This window comes from Malania oleifera, chromosome 9 (assembly GCF_029873635.1).
Source record: "Malania oleifera isolate guangnan ecotype guangnan chromosome 9, ASM2987363v1, whole genome shotgun sequence".
In the NCBI taxonomy this organism is placed as follows: Eukaryota; Viridiplantae; Streptophyta; class Magnoliopsida; order Santalales; family Ximeniaceae; genus Malania; species Malania oleifera.
In genome coordinates, this window is record NC_080425.1 from 400,332 (window position 1) to 420,624 (window position 20,293).

The 20,293-nt window shown below is 37.9% G+C and overlaps 1 protein-coding gene across 2 annotated transcripts in view; it reads left to right on the plus strand.

Moving 5' to 3' along the window:
* Positions 1-16,512, plus strand: part of LOC131164569 (protein root UVB sensitive 6) — a 40,868-nt gene extending 24,356 nt beyond the window's left edge. For both annotated transcript variants that reach the window (XM_058121858.1, XM_058121859.1), the window contains 7 exons: positions 13,928-14,029; positions 14,179-14,251; positions 14,342-14,425; positions 14,503-14,567; positions 14,708-14,809; positions 14,901-15,071; positions 15,929-16,512. In XM_058121858.1, coding sequence (XP_057977841.1) covers positions 13,928-14,029; positions 14,179-14,251; positions 14,342-14,425; positions 14,503-14,567; positions 14,708-14,809; positions 14,901-15,071; positions 15,929-15,982 — 651 coding nt within the window. In that variant the 3' untranslated portion in view covers positions 15,983-16,512. The remainder of the gene's footprint in view (positions 1-13,927; positions 14,030-14,178; positions 14,252-14,341; positions 14,426-14,502; positions 14,568-14,707; positions 14,810-14,900; positions 15,072-15,928) is intronic.
* Positions 16,513-20,293: the final 3,781 nt, after the last annotated feature.

Consider the following 20,293-nt stretch of genomic DNA (forward strand, 5'->3'; position numbering starts at 1 on the left):
TGCAATAGTTGGATAGATATTGCCTTCAACCGCCTCCTGAAAATGCTCAAGCAGGTAAAAATCTTATTGATTACAACTTTGATCATTTGCAAGTCTTAAATGTTGAGGGGCTTGTGCCTTCTAATGCTAGCCTTGGGATCGTTTGTTCTTATAAGGGCAATTCTATTAATCCTTCTAGTGTTGAGGGGGGGGGGGGTTTCTTTTGGGAAGGATGATCTTCTTTTGAAGGACCTTGGTTCATCTAGAATTAGCAAAGGTATTCTACCTATTCCTACCCAAACCATTCTTTCGTTGGAAAATATATGCCTTAAGTCAGACTCTAATAGGAGGAAGGGTTGCGACTTTAGCAGTTAGGGTGGTGAGAGAGACAATATAGACCCACTTAAACTCCTCAGGGATCTAGAGTTGTAGGATTTAGATGCTGTTGGAAACCCGGTGAAAGTGGGCCTTAGTCCTAGGACTTATGAAAGAAGGAAAAGGAAAGTCCAAAAAGAGCGAGTGTGGTAAAGGCTTTGGCAGGGGGGGTAAGTGAGTACTATGAAGCTTGTTAGTTGGAATGTAAAAGGACTGGGGGGGTTAGGAAGAGGAGTTTGATAAAGGAAGTCCTGGACAAATACTCTTCGGATATTGTCCTTATCTAGGAGACTAAATTGGAAGAGGTTGATTGGGGTGTGTGTGTGTGTGTGTGTGTGGGGGGGGGGGGCGTGCGCGTTTGTAGGGAGTGGGAGTTCATACCCTCGTGTAGTGCTTTTGTTGGCATACTAGTTATGTGGGATTCTCAACATATTTCCAAGTTGGACTCTTTGTCCAAAATTTTCTCCCTATCCGTGTTATTTGAAGTGCGAGGGAGAGGTCAATGGTGGGTTCCCTTTTTGTATGGGCCTACTAGACCAACTCTTAGGAGTTCTTTTTTGGGAGTAGTTGTATTATGTTTTTGGCTTCTGCTCTTCTAGATGGGTTGTGGGAGGTGATTATAATGCAGTGAGATTCCCTAGTGAGAAGAAAGGGAGTGGTAGAGCAAAACTAGCATACATAATTTTGATTTTCTTATCAAGGATTGTGGTTGAAGAGATATTCCCTTGGGAAACGCTTCGTTTGTTTGGTCTGTAGCAGGGGCTAGAGTGATGGGTATTAGAGTTGAAAGGTTTTTGTTTTGCAGTGAGTGGGAGGATGAATTTCCAAACCTTGCTCATTGTGTTCTTTCTAGGACTGTGTTTGACCATTTTCCAATCTTGTTGGAATCTAGTAAGTTGTCTTGGGGTTCTATGCCTTTTAGATTTGAGAATATGTGGTTGGATCATGCTGCCTTCAAGCCTTTGGTTAGGGACTCTTGGGGAGAGGATTTGGAAAGGGGTTGGGGTGGTTTCTGTTTCATGAGGAAGTTGAAACACCTGAAGGAGAAGTTGAAAGAATGGAATAAGGAGGTGTTGGTGACCTCATAATTAGAAAATCTAACATCTTGAGTGAGTTAACTTCACTGGATAAAAAGGAGTAGGATTGTATCCTACAGATAGTGAGGAGATTAGGAGAGTTTTCCTAGAAAACGAGCTAGAAGAGGTGATATTTTAGGAAATGAGGAGTTGGAGACAAAATACCAAATTCGAATGGGTTAAGGAAGGTGATTGCAACTCTTCTTTCTTGTATAGACTAGCTAATGTGAAAAAGGAGTAAGAATTTGATTTGGGAGTTAGATGTGGGGGATGGGATAGTTTCTAACAATCAAGGTCTTATTCGGAGGAGGATCAGTGTAGGCCGATGGTAGAGAGATTAGATTCAAACCCTATTTTTGTCAGGATCAAGCGCTACCGGTTCGTCTAAAAGCAAGTGCTGTTAGAGAGGGTGCAACTTTATTTCCTTATACTCGGCAGCGTAGAGCCTTGTTCTAAGTGGCAGGTGGGCATGGGGCCTGCACCATTTCTGGTGCCAATGGGCAGTCTGCTACGTTCTCCGATGAGCTGGGTAGATTGCTGGCCCCCATAAAGCCAACAATCTCCCCCCTAGCAGCTACCATGGGAGCACTCGAACCCATGACCCGCTTTGATACCAATTGTTAGGATCAAGTGCTATCGGTTCATCTAAAAGCAATTGCTGTTAGAGAGGGCGCAACTTTATTTCCTTATACACAGCAGCACAGAGCCCCGTGCTAAGTGGCAGGTGGGCATAGGGACTGCACCATTTCTAGTGCCATCGGGTGGCCTCGCTACGTTCTCCATCGAGCTGGGTAGACTGCTGACCCCCATAAAGCCAACAATTTTTGCTTATCAGATGTGTTGGTTAGAGAGACATTTTGATGATGAGGAATTTGGGGGGGGGGGGGGGGGTTGTTTTTGGGATGGATAGGGATAAGGCTCTAGGCCCGGATGGTTTTAACATTGCTTGCTTTCAAGATTGTTGGGAGGATAGGAGGATTTTTTGAAAGTTTTTAGCGAGTTCTTTGATAACGGAGTCCTTAGCTAATAGGTTGAATGCAGTGCTTGATGTTATCATCTCTAGTGCTCAAAGTGCATTTGTTTGGGGGAGGCATAATTGTGGATGCTATTTTCATTGCGTATGAGGTGGTGGAGGATATTTATAGGAATATTGTCTTTACAGTAGATTTTGATATAGCTTACGATGGAGTGAGTTGGATTTTTTTGGATAAGGTTTTTCATAAGAAGTGTGCGCTGGCGTCGTTGGATCAAGGGTTGTTTATCTAATGTGTGGTTTTTAGTAATTGTTAATGGTGAGCCTAAATCTTGGTTTGGTGCTCCGAGGGGTTTTAGATTAGGAGACCCTTTATCCTCTTTTTTGTTTGTTCTTATATTAGATGTTATATGTAGGATGGTGGATAGGGCGGTGAAAAGGGGTTTAGTTAGAGGTCCAGAAGTGGAAGAGCGGGGGTGGTGATTTCGCATCTTTAGTTTGCCGATGATACTGTTTTCTTTGTGGACTATCACAATTTCTCTTTTAGGTTTATTTTAGATATTTTTTATATTTTCAAGAGTGTTTGGGCTCGAAATTAATGTGGGGAAGAGTGGTTTAGCGGCTATGAATGTGCCAGTCGAATGTGTTAGGGAGCAGGCTAACGAACTGGGGTGTGGTATTTTGGATTGGCCTTTGACATACATAGGTGTCCCTTTGGGAGGTAGCCCTAGAGCTGCAGATTTTTGTAACTTGGTAGTGGAAAAAGGGTGACGAAAAGATTAGATGGTTGGAAGGGAGTCCTCTTTTCTCTTGGGCGTAGAATTACTTTGATTCAGGCTTATCTTGCTAGCATCCCGTTATATTTCCTATTTGTCTTCAAGATTTCGGTGGGGATTGTTAGCAAGCTTGAGAGGATCATGAGAGAGAGTATCTGTGGTCTAGTTGGGGAGCCATAGGGACCCATTATTGAGTTGGAATGAGGTTTGTAAATCTAAAAAGAAGGGGGAGGGGGCGGGGGTTGGGTCTTGGAAAATTGCTGCCTAAAAACACTACTCTTCTAGCTAAATGGCTATGGTGTTTCCCTTTAGAAGAATTGTCCCTCTGGAATAAAGTAATAAGAAGTTAGTTTGGGTTGGATGAGAACGGGTGGGATGCCAATGCTAATTTAAGATACTCTTTGGGGAGTCCGTGGAGATCCTTTTCTCAGATTTGCCGTTCTTTCATCCCTCACACTAAACTTGAGGTGGGGAGGGTTCCCATTTTCGTTTTGAAAAGACCCTTGGTTGGGAAATGCACCATTTTCTACTTCTTCCCATCGTCTATTTCATCTTAGTTACGAACAAAATAAAGCCATTTCTTTCTTTGTTGTCGATTTGAGTAGTCCTTTGGTTTCTTGGGATCTTCATTTTAGGAGACCTCTGAATGACAGGGAGATGGTGGAATTGTGATCTTTGTTATCTTTATTGTGCGGGAGTAATCTGTTTTTCAAGAGGGACATTCATTCTTGGTCTTTGGACTAGTCACGTATGTTTTCTTGCAATATATATATACTTTTTTTTGAAATTTTGATTCATTCCAACTCTTCTTTCTTGCTATACTCTACTATTTGGAAGGCTAAGGTTCCCACTAAAATAATGGCTTTCACTTGGTTGATTGTGCTTAATAAGATAAATACTAATAACTTTTTGCAAATTAGGAGACCTATGAAGACCCTCTCTCCCGACGCATGTGTGTTTTTGTTACAAGAACTCTGAGACAAACTTCTCATCTTCTTTTGCAATGAATTTGCTTGGAGTATTTGGAATATGCTTTTTGGCATTATGGGAGAAAGCTAGGTTAGTCCTCCCTCGGTGAAGGACCTTTTAGTAACATCCTTCGTAGGTTTTGGCAAAATAAAGGATAGGGCAACTTTATGGAAGTGTGGCTTTTTCTCAAAAGTCAAGATTATGGGTGTTTATAAATGGAATGTAATAATAGGATATTTTTTGGGAAAAGAAAGGAGAAGAGAGAGAAGTTCCTCAAGATGACGAAGAAACTCTTATAAGAAACCTTGTGAAGAGCATCAGAATGACGGCAAGAGAGGGAAGAGATGGAGGGCAGTGGGCGAAGACCAAGATTGTGAGTTAAGGTGTGATCCCAAGAGGGGGGTGAATTGGGTATTTAGAGATTTTATACAAAATCTTAATTAGTTTTTACTATGATTTTCACAAGTGATCTAACTTCTCAATAACAACAATATTCTCAGTAGATAAATGTATCAATATAAATATGCTTGAATATAAAAGTGTTTTTGCTATGATTCCAATAGGTGATCAAACTACACAATATAATAACAATATTCACAGCAAATAAATATCAATATAAATATGCTTAAAAATAAAAGAGTTAAGCAAGAGAGAGTGACACCGTGTTTTACAAGGTTCGGCGAGGATTTCACTATACCCTCCTTCAATAGGTGGAGAAACCTCTCTCCTTCAGTAGGCGGAGATGCCTCTCTCATTCAATAGGTGGAGAAATCTCTCACCTTCAATAGGCGGAGATGCCTTTACAATTCCCTCCTTTACTAGGCGGAGACGCCTCTCTCCTTCAATAGCCGGAAAAGCCTCTCAAGCGAAAATCCCCTTTCGCTTGTCAACGATTCAATCCCAGAATCGTCGAGATATAAAGAAGCAATCAAAGTAGAGTTGTACAGATAAAACTCTCTGAATAGAGCGGTTGTGTACACAAATCAAACACTAATACACTCTCAGTTGAAGATTGAAACGAAGCTCAGAGAGTAGCTAGGGTTTTTCTGGTTTTTGAAAGCAATGCGCTTGAAAAAAGAACTCAAAAAATTTTCTCAGCAATAGCGGTGTTAATCACAATCATTCTTTGTTCTTAACACGTTTAGGGCTAGGTATTTATTTATAGGAATGAATTCTAGCCGTTGGGTGTGTTTTATGGCTTGATAATTTAGAATCTTTGTGATTTTATTGCCGTTGCGAAAATTATCGCATGAGCTTTGCTCGACTGAGCTGTGTATTCGATCGTCTGAACCAATTAAATCAGGAATTTCCAAATAGACAGTACCCACTCAGTAGACTAAACTCTGAGGTTCAGTCGCCCGAACCAATTGAGTCTGGAAATTCAAATTGGCAGTAGCCATACAGTCGACTAAACCCCGAGGTTCGCTCACTCGAACCACCTGGAGCCAGACCAGTGTTTAGACAGTATGCATTCAGTCGATTGAGCACTTTGCCTCAGGTGCCCGAACTTCTTCGAATTACAAAATCCTTCATAATTCATTCCGAAAATAATTTTAGCATTTTGAAATACGTTTTGTACTTGTATAAAATTTTTTTCCAAGAATTTTAAGGTACGTAGGGTCCAACTATGTCACCTAAGAGTTTCGTCACAATGATCAAACAAGGTGTACTTACACAATTCCTAAATGCAATTACATAACAAAATTATATGTCTTTAAGCTTGGTCTTCATACAAGCTTCATGTTTATAGCCAAATATCATCGTCTTGTATGCTTTATGGCTTTCCATTTTGCATCTGTTATTGTGCTTTAATATCTTAATACCTGTATACACACTTAATAGCACAATTAGATACCTTGAATTGTCATTATCAAAATGGGATTAAACCTTGTTTGGCCAACAATTTCCCCCTTTTTGATTATGACAAACAAGGAGCAAAATGAGATTGCCTTTACAAGGCTCCCCCTCACAATATGCATAAGGAAAAAAATGAGCAATGTATAATCTTTTTAGGCATATTTGAATGAAGACTTAGAATTTTTAGGTATTTGAATAGAGACGTAGAATTTTCATGTTGCTGTCTATTAAACTCAATTTTGATTACATTTTGCAAATTAGGAGAATATATATCAAAGCTTTTAAAAATCCGATAAAATGTAAAATGAAATAATAATTTTTGCCTTTAATTCTCCCCCTTTTGACATCAACAAAAGGCTTAAAAAAAATATGAATAAGATTGCAATTTGCATTCTGCTTTACATTTTCCCAAAAAAATATATATGATTATTCATTTCAATTTCCATCAAACAGGAAATGGACATTGCCAACCAGCATACATAATTTTGCCAACATACAACAATCAACGGTATCCGCACAACCATTCACGTGATCATAACGTTGTCAAAACAAACCATATATATTAAGATTTGAAGCATGCATGAATAATCAGAATGTTTTCAAAAAACAAACTCATATACATAACAAATATATAATAAGATACAATAAGCTCTCCCCCTAAAAGTAAGCTCTCTCAATCTAATCTTCTTCGGTAGCATCTCCACTAGATGAACTCTCATCTTCCTCGTTCCTTTCACTTAGGCTTTCTTCCATAGGCACTTTCTTTTAGAAGAGGTAGCACCATTCAATTTAGTTTCAAGCCTTTCAAGTCTTTGGTTGAAGGACCGGAAGTTGGAATGGATGCCATGTTGAAGTGCGTTGAATTTAAAATCTATGTCCTATTGAAGTGCACTGAATTTGGAATCCATATCCTGACGAAAGTCCTGATACCAATCATGAGGAGCATGTGTGGCACCCTCAGGGTCATTTGGTTCCACCTGATGGGGATCATCCATACGGGCATATTCGCGTTCCTCCTCCACACGTGCATTGACATTTCCTCGTTGTGGTGGATGATGCTTCGGGATCCAACCATTTGGACCATCTAGTTGATAGCCCATTTGCTTTACGTAGTAGATGAAAAGAAATTAGAGGATTTGCATGGAATAAAGAGGGAAGAGTTGCGTTTTACCTTAAGAGACTCAAAAATTCGGTCTCCATAAGGCATAATTACCCGTTTAGAGCTTTCTTTGGTAAACATCCATTTAATAATTAGGGATGGAAGGTGAAGATGCCTACCAGTATAGAGACACCATAGGATAAAATGGTCGAGATGTGATAGGTGGTCTCTAGACCCGCTACGAGGAAGAATAGTGTACATTAGGATTAAATGGATGATTTTAGCTTCAAGAGTGAGTTGCTTGTAAAGTGGAGGATGACCAAAGTAGTCACTGGCTTCCTCTAATACAAGCGGTAAAAAATCTTGTGGAGTAAAATTTTGATCCATTATCCATGAGATTCCTATTTTGGGGCATTCAAACTTCCCTTGCTCTATTTCGAAAATTTCGGCTAACGTTTGATCACTAAAGTGGAAGGTTTTGGAAAGTATGTGTGTGGAGTAAAAATCGCTATCTTGAACAAGATTAGCGTAGAAAAGACGCACAAGATTTGGAAATACACCTTTGGGTTGATAAAACAGAAATTTTCCCCAACCAATATTTGTAAAAAGACGACAGATATTCGGAAAGTATTGTTCGATGAAAGGTAACTCAATAGCCTTACCAAAAATTGGTTCTAGAGTTTGAAGATATTCGTTATAAAGTTTCTTGGCCCGAGGAGTAACCAGCTAGCGACTAATTCCTTCAGAATCGTCTTTACTTGCGGATTTTCTCCTAATGCCTTTGATCCTAGGCATGGTGATGTTTAAGGACTAGAAGAGTGATCTTGATGGAGGATTTGAGCTTAGATAGGTCGAAAAGAGGGTTTCACACGTTCGGGTGAGAGCAACAGAGTGTGTTTGGGTGAGTGAAAGGGTAAGAAGTTAGGGTTTTATGTGAGGTTTAAGTTTTTAAATCACCGTGATTTGGTTGATCGAGTGTAGGATTCGGTTGCCCGAATAACCTGACACTCCCATTTAATGAAGTTAGAATGGATTCAGTTGACTGGGCTTATTCATTCAGTTGCCCGAGTCATTCGGTTGATTCACTTTTGACTGCTAGTCGCTTGAACCATTTAACACTCCCCAACAACCAATCAATATGAATTTGGTCGACCGACCTTGACACTTTGGTTGCCCGAGTTTCCTAGAACTCAAAAGAACCTAAGGCGGTATGTATTCGGTCGATTAGGCAAGAGCATTCAGTTGCCCGAATTGCCTGAGTTGCCAATTTCTTAGATTTAGCCTTGTATACTAATTTTGATGGCCCGATTTGCTTCAAATTCTCCCTTTTTGATCTAAGATCATTCATTTTGCAGAACTCCATTTAAGAACTCCATTTTACTTATGAAGAGCAACATGCGAATGGCCAATGTCTGAATGACTTTCCAATTTAGCTACTGGTGCATAGGTTTCTTCGAAATTGATACTTTCATCTTAATTAAAACTTTGTGCAACCAATCTAGATTTGTCCGCAACAATACCATTCTAATAATATGAAGCTCTAACTTATTGATCAAGGGTTGTAGGCTTATAAGGGAGTATGAATAAGTACTCTTATACAAAGAATAACTTAATAATGAATTCAGAAGAGTATTTAGAAGGAATATTTCTTTTTTGGATCAACCATATATATTGTGAATGCTCAGACCCAAATTGCATTGCACTAATACTTTGAAACTTATGGTTGAGCGTGGGTTTCGTAGATAAGCATGAATGTTCATTAAGAGAACCCATCATTGCTTTAAGATATTGATAAGATGAATCTTTTGTTTATTTAATGTTTGACACGAATAAGTATAAGGATCTAAACGATTTCCTTTCGTCCTATGAGGTTTCATATTTGATTCTCAAAGAAACACTTTACTTGATTAAAGTGAGTTAAGGATAATACCATGTTAGCTCATCTCTTGACAATATCAGCAGATCTTTCCACCATCGTCACTGTATAATTTCTTTTGAAAAATAAAAGACGTTCATTCTAATTATGTGGAAAACTAGCAGCTCTAGAATATGTCTATATAAGCATAACATAATACATAATGGAGCAATATGAATGAATATTGAATTTTGTTGAGCATTTTGTTAAGTACTTGATGCTTTTGTTGAGCAATTATCTCAACAAAGTGAATTTTAGATAAGGGGCTGAATTGTCCTATGTTAAGATAGCCTCTCTCTGAATTACTTTGGTATTGCTTTCCTGATTAGGATCCAAATGATGAGTCATGTATACCTTGGCAGATGATGCTTATTAGGTCGAGTATAGCTCGAGAGCTATTTTTCAATTTAGTATGTCATTCCAAAGTAATTATAAGTGGACTTTCTCAAACTAAGCATAATATTTTCATCTTAGAAATACAAGGTTCCCAAAAAATTTCCTATTGTAATTCTTAAATAGGTTAATTAAGCCCTTAACCTTTACTTTGGACATTTTGGAGGAATGATATCTTTTGGATTTATGTGGAGACTAATGTCCCATTAAAGCAAATGCTGTTTCATTCCTTTCTAGTCCTAAGCTAGCATGCTATCTTATCCCTTAAGCTATAGCCAATACTTTCATATATCAACAAAGATATATACAATTGAAAGATCATATATTGGATTTATCATTTGAATTTCTCATATTGGCTTAGTTCTCTAAAGTCCTTAGTATGGTAAATGCATATACTAGGATTTGACATCTTAAATGCTATCCCTTTTCATTTAGGTATGGTTGAAGCTACTTAATCCTTAATAGATAACTAATTCTAAGATCTATGAAAGATCCATTTTAAAGATTATGTAATTTGTTTTGGTACCCATTCTTCCTTGGGTCTTAAGGGGTTAACACTAGATGTTTCCTTAATTTTCCATATCTTTTTAGTTTTCACACTTTTCCTTTTAAACGGGCAATCAAATTTGACATGACCCTTCTTTTTTGCACAAGAAACAGGTGGTGGGCATTAATCGAAGAAATAATAGCATAAAATTTAGACTCTTTTCCTATTTTCTTTGCCATTAAAACCGATGCCTTCTTTATCCACGGTCATCTTTTGAGAACCCACTAGCTTATCAAAATTATCTTTTCCACTCGTAAATTTATAAATTATTTTAGAGTAGTCTTCAACTTCACTTTCTAAGTTAGTGATCTTCAAATCCTTTTTGTTTTCAAGGGTAGCATGGGATTTTAAGTCTTCTAATTCTTTTGTCAACTTTCCAATCTCTTTTTCTAATCTAGTAATATTCAAGTCCTTTTCCGTTTCAACAATATTATGAGATTCCAATTCTTTTACTAAAGCTTCATTTTCATTTTTCAATGTAGTGTTTCGTTTAGACACCCTAACAAGGCTCTCATGTAATTTAAACAGTTCATTTTGCAATTCAGTATAAGGAGGCATGCTATCACAAGATTCATCATAAGATTCAATAAATGAGTTCGAAGAAGAAATTTGTACTTCATCATTGTTTAATGCCATAAGGCAAAAGTTCGCAACCTCCTGATCGCTTGATTTGCTTTTGGAACTACTTGAGCTTGAATAGTCCCAAGTAGTAGCCTTCATAACCTTCTTCTTCTTCTTCTTCTTCTTGGTGTCCTTTTTGAGTAGTGGACACTCTGATTTGGTATGTTCGACCTTCTTGCAGTTCTAGCAAGTAGGCGGTTCTACTTCTGACTCTCTTCTACTTGACTCTCCTCTATCCATCTTGGAGCCTCTGAATTTTCTCGTGAATTTCTTGTTCTTCTTGAAGAACTTTCCGACTATTTTGGTAATAAGGGCTATGTCATCTTCATCCATCTCTTCGTCATCCTCATTACTGGAGCTTTCCTTGGAAGCTTTGAGAGCGATGGATTTCTTGGCTTTATGGTGTTCATTCGCTCATTTGTTGATAGCCATCTCATATGTGACAAGTGACCCAATGAGCTCATCTAGGGACATTGCCTTCAAATTCCTACCTTCAGCAATGGGTGTAGCCTTTGGTTCCCAGATGGATGGGAGTCCTCTAATTATCTTCCTAATCATCTTATAAGCGTGGTAAGTCTTTCCAAGAGCGTTAAGAGAATTTATAATGTGTGTGAATCTAGTGTACATGCTGGAAATAGATTCATCAGGGGTCATTTTAAAAGCTTCATACTCACTAGTGAGCATGTCTATACGACTATCCTTAACGTCTATGGTTCCTTCATATGTTATTTCTAACTTTTCCCAAATCTCCTCAACACTCTTACATGCCATTATCCTATTAAATTCATTTGCATCTAATGCACATTATAGGACATTCATAGCACTAGAGTTAATTTGCACTAACTTCATATCACTTTCGTTCATCTCATTCTCAACTTTAGGCACTTCCTTGTTATCAATAATTTTTGTAGGCACATTGCATTGGACAATTACTCTCCAAGCCCTCCAATCCGTAGTTTGAATAAAAATCCCCATTCTTTGTTTCCAAAAAGTGTAATTAACACCGCAAAAAATTGGAGGCCTTGTGGAGGATTGACCCTCCCCAAAAGAGGATACACCTAGGTTTGCCATAAGATCTTTATGCAACTACTTGTTAGGTTTATTGCAATCGTGTTCTGATACCAATTGTGAGTTAATGTGTGATCCCAAGAGGGGGGTGAATTTGGTATTTAGAGATTTTATACAAAATCTTAATCAATTTTTACTATGATTTTCACAAGTGATCTAACTTATCAATAACAACAGTATTCTCAGCAGATAAGTGTATCAATATAAATATGCTTGAATATAAAAGAGTTTTTGCTATGATTCCAATAGGCGATCAAACTACACAATAATAACAATATTCACAGCAAATAAATATCAATATAAATATGCTTAAAAATAAAAGAGTTAAGCAAGAGAGAGTGACACCGTGTTTTACAAGGTTCGGCGATCCATGCCTACGTCCTTGTCTCAAGCGGGTTGCTTGAGAATTTCACTATACCCTTCTTCAATAGGTGGAGAAACTTCTCTCCTTCAGTAGGTGGAGATGCCTCTCTCCTTCAGTAGGTGGAGAAACCTCTCTCCTTCAGTAGGCGGAGATACCTCTCTCCTTCAATAGGTGGGGAAACCTCTCTCTTTCAATAGGCGGAGATGCCTTTACAATTTCCTCCTTTACTAGGCGGAGACGCCTCTCTCCTTCAATTGACAGAGAGGCCTCTCAAGCGAAAATCCCCTTTCGCTTGTCAACGATTCAATCCCAGAATTGTCAAGATACAAAGAAGCAATCAAAGTAGAGTTGTACAAAAAAACTCTCTGAATAGAGCAGTTGTGTACACAAATCAAACACTAAACAGTTGAAGATTGAAACAAAGCTCAAAGAGTAGCTAGGGTTTTTCTAGTTTCTGAAAAGCAATACACTTGAAAAAAGAACTCAGAAAAATTTCTCAGCAATAGCGGCGTTAATCACAATCAATCTCTATCCTTAACATGTTTAGGGCTAGGTATTTATTTATAGGAATGAATTCTAGCCTTTGGGCATGCTTTATGTCTTGATAATTTAGAATCTTAGTGATTTTATTGTCGTGAAAATTATCGCGTGAGCTTCGATCAACTGAGCTGTGTATTCAGTTGTCCGAACCTATTAAATCAGGAATTTCCAAATAGGTAGTACCCACTCAGTCGACTAAACTCTAGGGTTCGGTCGCCCGAACCAATTGAGTTTAGAAATTCAAATTGGCAGTAGCCATTCGGTAGACTAAACCCTAAGGTTAGCTTGGCCGAATCACTTGGAGCCAGACCAGTGTTTAGACAATATGCATTCGGTCGACTGAGCACTTTGCATCAGGCACCTGAACTTCCTTGAATTACAAAATCCTTTATATTTCATTCCAAAAATAATTTTAGCATTTTGAAATACGTTTTATACTTATATAAAATTATTTTCCAAGAATTTTAAGGTACATTGGGTCTAACTATGTCACCTAAGAGTTTCGTCGCAATGATCAAACGGGGTGTACTTACATAATTCCTAATGAAATTACATAACAAAATTATTCTTTTCTTTAAGCTTGGTCTTCATACAAGCTTCATGTTTATAGCCAAATATCATCATCTTGTATGCTTTATGGCTTTCCATTTTGCATCTGTTATTGTGCTTTAATAACTTAAAACCTGTATACACACTCAATAGCACAATTAGATACCTTGGATTGTCATTATCAAAACTTGATTAAATCTTGTTTGGCCAACAAAGATGTCAAATATCTTTGCTATTACGGCGAGTGACAGCCCAATTCAAAAGATTGAATGATTATGAGAGGGAGCAAGGATGGAGGTGGATGAAGGGGCAGTTGGACAATTTGTGAACGGAGAGTAGACTTTTCTTTTAGGTGCATCTTTTGATGAGTGTATTCTCGTTTCAACTTTAGCATCCGAGGAGGTGTTCAACAACATCTAATCTTAGGTTGGTCTGGGATGGTGAATGACTCATGTTCCAAACCAGTGCTTTAGCCACCCAGGTGGTAGGTTTCTGACCATTATTACATGTTTGGCTATGCTTGCATGTGCTTGTGTGTGTGCACATGTTTTTCCCTTTGAGGAATCAATATGAGAGAAAGGCCAGAAATTAGTTTATAAATCGTAGCATGTGTATTGTTAGGCTAGCAGCATATGTATTTCAGCAGTATTTAATAAGATGGTACGATATAGTTCAGTTGTATGACAGTTGTGGTGAATCATGTTGTATTATTGAGCTGAAAATGAGTCCTCACAATGAATCCTGTTGCGTGTGATCTTAATACTCAATGGTACATATCTATGTTTTTGTGATTAAGCTAATGTAAGTGAACTTTTGGTTTGTGAAGCTGGGAACTGGACTGAGTATCATGATTTCAAAAAGAAATCCATCCTTGGTTACAACATTTGCCCTCCTCTCTTGTGGATATGTCCTCAGCTCTTATCAAGAGGTTTGGTCTTTTAAAATTAGTGGATATTACTTCTCTGCTTCTGGCCCAGCTCCCCCAACCCCAATTCCAATTGGCAAGGGAATATTTTCCCTTCTGCTTGCCGCAGTTGATTTTTTTTTGCCACTTACATAAATGTCATATTTTGCCAGGTAAAATCTGTTGTCTTGCGCACATTGAATCGGGCTAGGTTTACAGTGGCTGCAGAGTCGTACCTAAGAACAGGCTAGGACTGCAGCTTCTCCCAAGTACACTAAAATAAACTATTCTTTCCTATACTTGATGGCTAATTTGTGGCATCTTTCCATTTTGCAGGACAAGTACCTTCATTGCAGGAGGGGAACATGATGGAAGATATATTTAGCTTTCCATGGTTGAAAGACAGGCCTATTGTTCTTGGTGTGTATGACTAGTTGATTAGATGAAATGATTTATTGAAGCTTAAAAATTCTGTTCAAATTTGAGCTTGTTGGCAGGGCCGAGATTTAAGGATGCTTTCCAAGACCCTTCTTCTTATCTAGCAGTAGAGCGTCTCTTTGAAGTATAAATCTCTCTCTTCCTCTCACACATGCACGAACACAATCCCCCCCCCCCCCCCCCAACACCCCCAAAACAAAAAAAAAAAAAGAAAAAAATTGTGTTTTGTCTTACTCTCTTTCTTTCCATTTTAATTGATGGCAGGATGAGCGGTATATTGTGACGTTCAATCCTTCTAAGGGTAAAGTATATGCATTGCTCAAGGATAAAGCGAAGTCAGATGACATTCTAAAAGCAGCATTTCATGTGAGAATTCTTACTTCCTCATATTATGTGCATAATTACAGTGCGGATGATTTCATGTACTTGGGATTTAAGCTAAATTTGCTGTGTCCAGGCTCATGTGCTTCTGCATTTCATTCATTCTTCAAATAAGAATCATACTTCCAAGGATTGGGAATCTTCCAATTTAATGCTGACAATTACTGACCTTGAAGATCATATTGCCAAATCATGTAAGATGGTCTCGACATCATATGGACTTTTCAAAAGTAAAGCTGCAGAGCAGGTGTGTGGACATCATTACATTCTTTTTCCTTTTTTTTTTTTCTCTTGGAGATAACAAGTAGGTTTTTAGCACTTTTAGATTTGAGCTGTGTTATGTGTGGCTTAGCCACTATAATCTTAAAATGCTGTGTTGTCCTTCTGCTGTCTTGCAGAATTAACATACTCTGCGCTATGAGAAAACTCCATTAAAAAAAAAACCAACTTGTTTCCCAAGTGGTCTGTTTTTCTAACCACAAAGATGTTCAAGATCACTTCTTTTCCAGCAGCTAAAAGTGTTGTTGAGTTTGTGAGGAAGAAAGGTTTGTAATGCCTTCTGGAAAAAGCTGGTAATGCATATTGCATGATCCAGAAATTTTGAGCGTTCAAATGGGAGGATGCAAGGATCATTTCCTAGCAGCTATGATACCATACACCATGCCTCCATTTTTAAAAAAATTTGAAGCGGCTGATTGTTTATATCCATTTCATATGCCTGGGAGATTCTTGTTAGTACGCATCAAAGATTATCATCATTCTCATACGTGATACACAAGCATTTGGTGTCTCATGGTAACGTCAAACTTGGCTGGTCTATAACTGAAAGGTAGGAAAATGAATAGTGATATTCAACCTCCTCCAAACATGCACACAAACACAAACATCCAAAGAAAAAATATATATAGAAAATTGAAAAAAAATCCCAAAAATATCCTTGAAATAGATGGGAAATTATTGACATTGTTGAATTTGTTCTTTTGTTAGGCAATAACTTTTGTGACAAGCTGTAGGTTAAGTAAGAATGTAGTCTAATAAGAAAAGGTTCTGGGTTGTGCTTAAGACCCAGTGCTGATGCTGGGTGGTGGAAATTTTTATTTACAGGGGTGGATGATGTCAGAGTCACTTCTTAATCCTGGTCGAGCTCGGCTTTGTTAGCTGATTGCTATGATGAATATGCCAAACTCTTTTTTTTATCACTTTTTACAACAAAGTCGTCACATGCTGAGAGACTCAGACGGCTGCTGCTGCTGCTGCTCGCGCATTTACTGATCTCTCTACAGTTTTTGACAGACGAAACTGAGGAAGTGTGTATGTAACAGAGAGCGCTTACCTTGCCTTGTTATTTACCAATGGGAAAGTGTGAACTGTGTTTCTTACAAAGGCTGGTAAGTTCTCCATCTTGTGCAGTATCGGCTGCCATCGTCCTTTCTCTTCTGCTCCATCCAAATTTCTACATTTTACCTTGGGAAGCTGCCTGACATGTTGCATGTTACTGTAGTGTTGTACAGTGAAACAGTAAATATATACGCAGTGTGTCTCTTTGTTGTGATGGTTGGTGCGGCCGGGGTTCCATTTTTGTAGCTACTTGAATTGTTCTCAAATCCCACTTCACCTTGGCAAGCCATCGCATATGTGTAGAATGCTTTTATTTATCTATACAGTCGAAAAGATATGAATTCATCTTATGCTTATTGCACAGTTAATGTTCAAAAGGGTTTAGAAATTCAAAAAAACCATTCCACTCCTCGCAGGTTTAGTGTGTGACCATCACGAACATGCTTGCTGTCATGGTAGCAGGAGAGAGAAAGGACATGAGCTAACGGGCCTCTCTTCTCTCCTACCACATGAGCTAGTAATGTTACGGGTACATGATGTTTTAGCATTTTTCAATTCAAAAAACGAAAAATGGATGAACAGCATTAGAGGCATGGCTTCTTTTTAAGAGCTGTAAGACAGGCTGCCATGCGAGTGATGTGTTTGTTTCTGTGGCAATATTGTCAGGCATGACACTGTAGCTCCATCCCATGGATGGGAGCTTGATGGCACTCCCAGTATCAATTGTGTTGAATTGTTTTTTTTAAACCTTCCGGGCAGGACCTGTGTTTGGTTTACCCTCTATTTTATCATTCCCCATTTTCTTTATTTGTTTATAGTTATGTTATATATCCCTCATCCTTAGGACAATAAGAAATTACTATTCATATTTGAAATTTTAATGAATGTGGCTTGGAAAACAGGACTAGAAATTCTTTTTAATCATTTCACCTCATGAAAAGGATGTCTCTTAAGCCGCATGGCAATAGGTAAATAACATTTCCTTTTCTTGGCCAAAAGTGATAGAACCTACTTGTTTTCCTATGCCTCCATATTTCAATTTCTATCCTCGATTCGTATGTAAGTTCTCAGCTAGAACTTAAATATATTATATAATCAAACTTTAGAGGCTCAAGTGCTAGACAGTATGAAATGTCTAGGAATTGGTCACGTAGACCTCCCAATTGATATGAATAATTTTACGAAGGCTGTTAATGTTGACACATTTAGTATTCTTTAGTAAGTGCTGTTATGTTTTAGTGTCTTTACATAGCAACTTGGGACTGTTATTGTATGAGACAAACAATAAAGTGACCATTCATTTTTTGGATGATTACTTCATGACTATTAAGGATCGAAGTATTGGGAATTATTATTGTCATGTTCTTGACCCCTTTAAGAGCTCTCATTTTTTTTAACTTAGATTTTATGAACATATCATGTAACAAAGGTTATATTTATATGACATAAATAATTAATTTCATTAATTAATTAAATATGAGAAATTACAAATGTTGCAAATGTTACAAATGGTAGTTTATCTCTCGTTGTCCAAGGATAGCCCCCACAGCAAAGTCACTTGCATCACACATTAATTCAAAAGGAAGTGACTAGTCAGGAGATTGAATGATAGGTACAGTGGTGAGACATGTTTTTAGTTCATTAAAACCATTTTGACACTCTTGGGTCCATTCAAATTCCTTATGAATCTTCTATAAAAGTTTGCAAAGAGGTTTAGAGATAAAACTAAAATTCCTTATGAATCTTCTATAAAACCAGCATGTCCTAAAAATGATTTAACATCTTTCACATTTTTAGGTGCAGGCAAATTTGAAATCAAGTCTATTTTATCTTTATCCACCTCTATGGCTCAAGAAGATATAATGTGCCCCAAAACTATTCCTTGTTGGACCATGAAGTGACATTTTTCCCAATTTAACAACAATTGCTTTTTTTTCACATAAATAACTTGCAAATTAGACAAACATGCATCAAATGTTTTCCCAAAAACTGAAAAGTCATCCATGAAAACCTCTACACTATCCTTAATCAAGTTGCTGAAAATACTTAATATGCATATTTGAAAAGTAGCCGGGGCATTGCATAGCCCAAATGACATTCTCCTGAAAGCAAAAGTTCCAAAAGAACAAGCGAAGGTAGTCTTCTCTTGGTTTTTTGGAGCTATTTCTATTTGATAATAACTAGAGAATCCATCTAAAAAACAGTAGTATTCATGTCTTGCCACTTTTTCTAAAACCTGGTGAAGGAAAGGTAAAGAAAAATGATCCTTCCTTGAGGCGGCATTCAATTTCCTATAATCTACACACATCCTCCAGCATGTAATCTCTCTAGTAAGCACCAATCCTTCCTTATCATTTTCTACAACAGTTATACTAGATTTTTTTGGAACAACTTGTATTGGACTAACCCATTTACTGTCAGCAATTGGATATATGATGCTTATGTCTAACAATTTCAAGACATCCTTTTTTACCACTTCCTTCATTGTGGGGTTTAGTCTCCTTTGCATTTCTCTAGAGGGTTTTGAATCCTCTTCCAAATATATCCTATGGGTACAAATGAGAGGACTTATACCTTTGATGTCAGCAATGGACCAAACAATGATTGATTTGTATTGTGTCAAAATTCTCAACAACTTACTTTCTTGGTCAGGGATCAACAATGTAGAAATCACCACTATAAATGAGTTCTCTAGTCCAAGGTAGGCGTATTTCAACTCTGACGGTAGTGGCTTCAATTCTAGCACTGGTGTCTTCTCATTGGATGGTTGTGCTGGGGTTTGTATTGTTGGCAATGGCTTAAATTTGAGCTTCTATTGCATCTTAGTTGAATCACCTGAAGCACAAAGAGAGGAAAAATGATCACTGGACTCAGTTAAATTAAGGGAGTCTTCTAAATCCTCCCACTGCTTATCACAATCATAATTTAACCAAGGAGTGTCTGCAATTAAGGATTCCAGTGAATTGACTTCTTGAATGTCTTCATGTTCTTGAGGTTGCCTGCAAAAATTGAAGATATTCAGTTCTAAAGTCATATTTCCAAAACTCAATTTTAAAACACTACTCCTATAATTGATTATGGCATTAGAAGTTGTTAAAAATGGTCTTCCCAAAATCACAAGTGGTGAAGAATTTGCGTGGGTTACACTTTCATATCCAAGACCACAAAATCCACAAGGTAATAAAATTTATCCACTTGGACCAAAGATGTCCTCAACAATACCCTTAGGAATTTTTATGGATCTTTCAGCAAGCTGCAAAATAATGGATGTGGTTTTCAATTCCCCTAGCCCCAATTGTTCATACACACTATAAGTTAGCAAATTAACCTCCGCACCTAAGTCTAGCAAGGCATGCCCAATCTTAGAATTTCCAATGACACATGAAATAGTAGGTGACCTAGGATCCTTGTACTTGGGTGGTGTGTGATTTTGAATAATGGCACTAACTTGCTCAGTGAGGAAAGCCTTTTTCTGCACATTCAATTTGCGTTTCACAGTGCATAAATCCTTTAGAAATTTAGCATAAGCAGGAATTTGTTTTATAGCATCAAGAAGTGGAATGTTAATCCTAACTTGCTTAAAAATTTCTAGGATTTTAGCATGCTATTTATCCTTGTGCAAAGAAAGCAAATGTTGTGGTAACGGTGCAGGTGTGGGACATGAATCATTATTTGAATTTAAAGTGCTTGACTTACCACTATCAAGAGGAGGGTTAGCATTGTTACCTGAACTTCCTATACTATGGGCAGGGTTACCCAAAATCTTACCATTCCTCAAAGTTGTAATAACTTTCACTGATTTCACATTGCTCCCTTCACCCGAATTCTGAGATGATTGACTGTGCCCTTGTGGATTGGGTTGGGGTTGAGCTGAAAATTTTCCTTTCTTCTAGTTACTCAAGGTGGTGGTTACTCTAGTGAGAGTCCCTCTGATGTCATTGATGACCTGGGAGTTCTGATTTTTGATCATGCTTTGACTTTACATGAACTGTTGCAAGCAAACAATTAGTTGCTGTATGGAATCTTCCACTCCTCTTCTCTGCATAAGGGGCAGCTGATTTGGAAAATGAGGTGGTCCCAAGTCTTGGCCAATTGCTGCATAAGGAGTATATTGACTTGGTCCCTACGTAG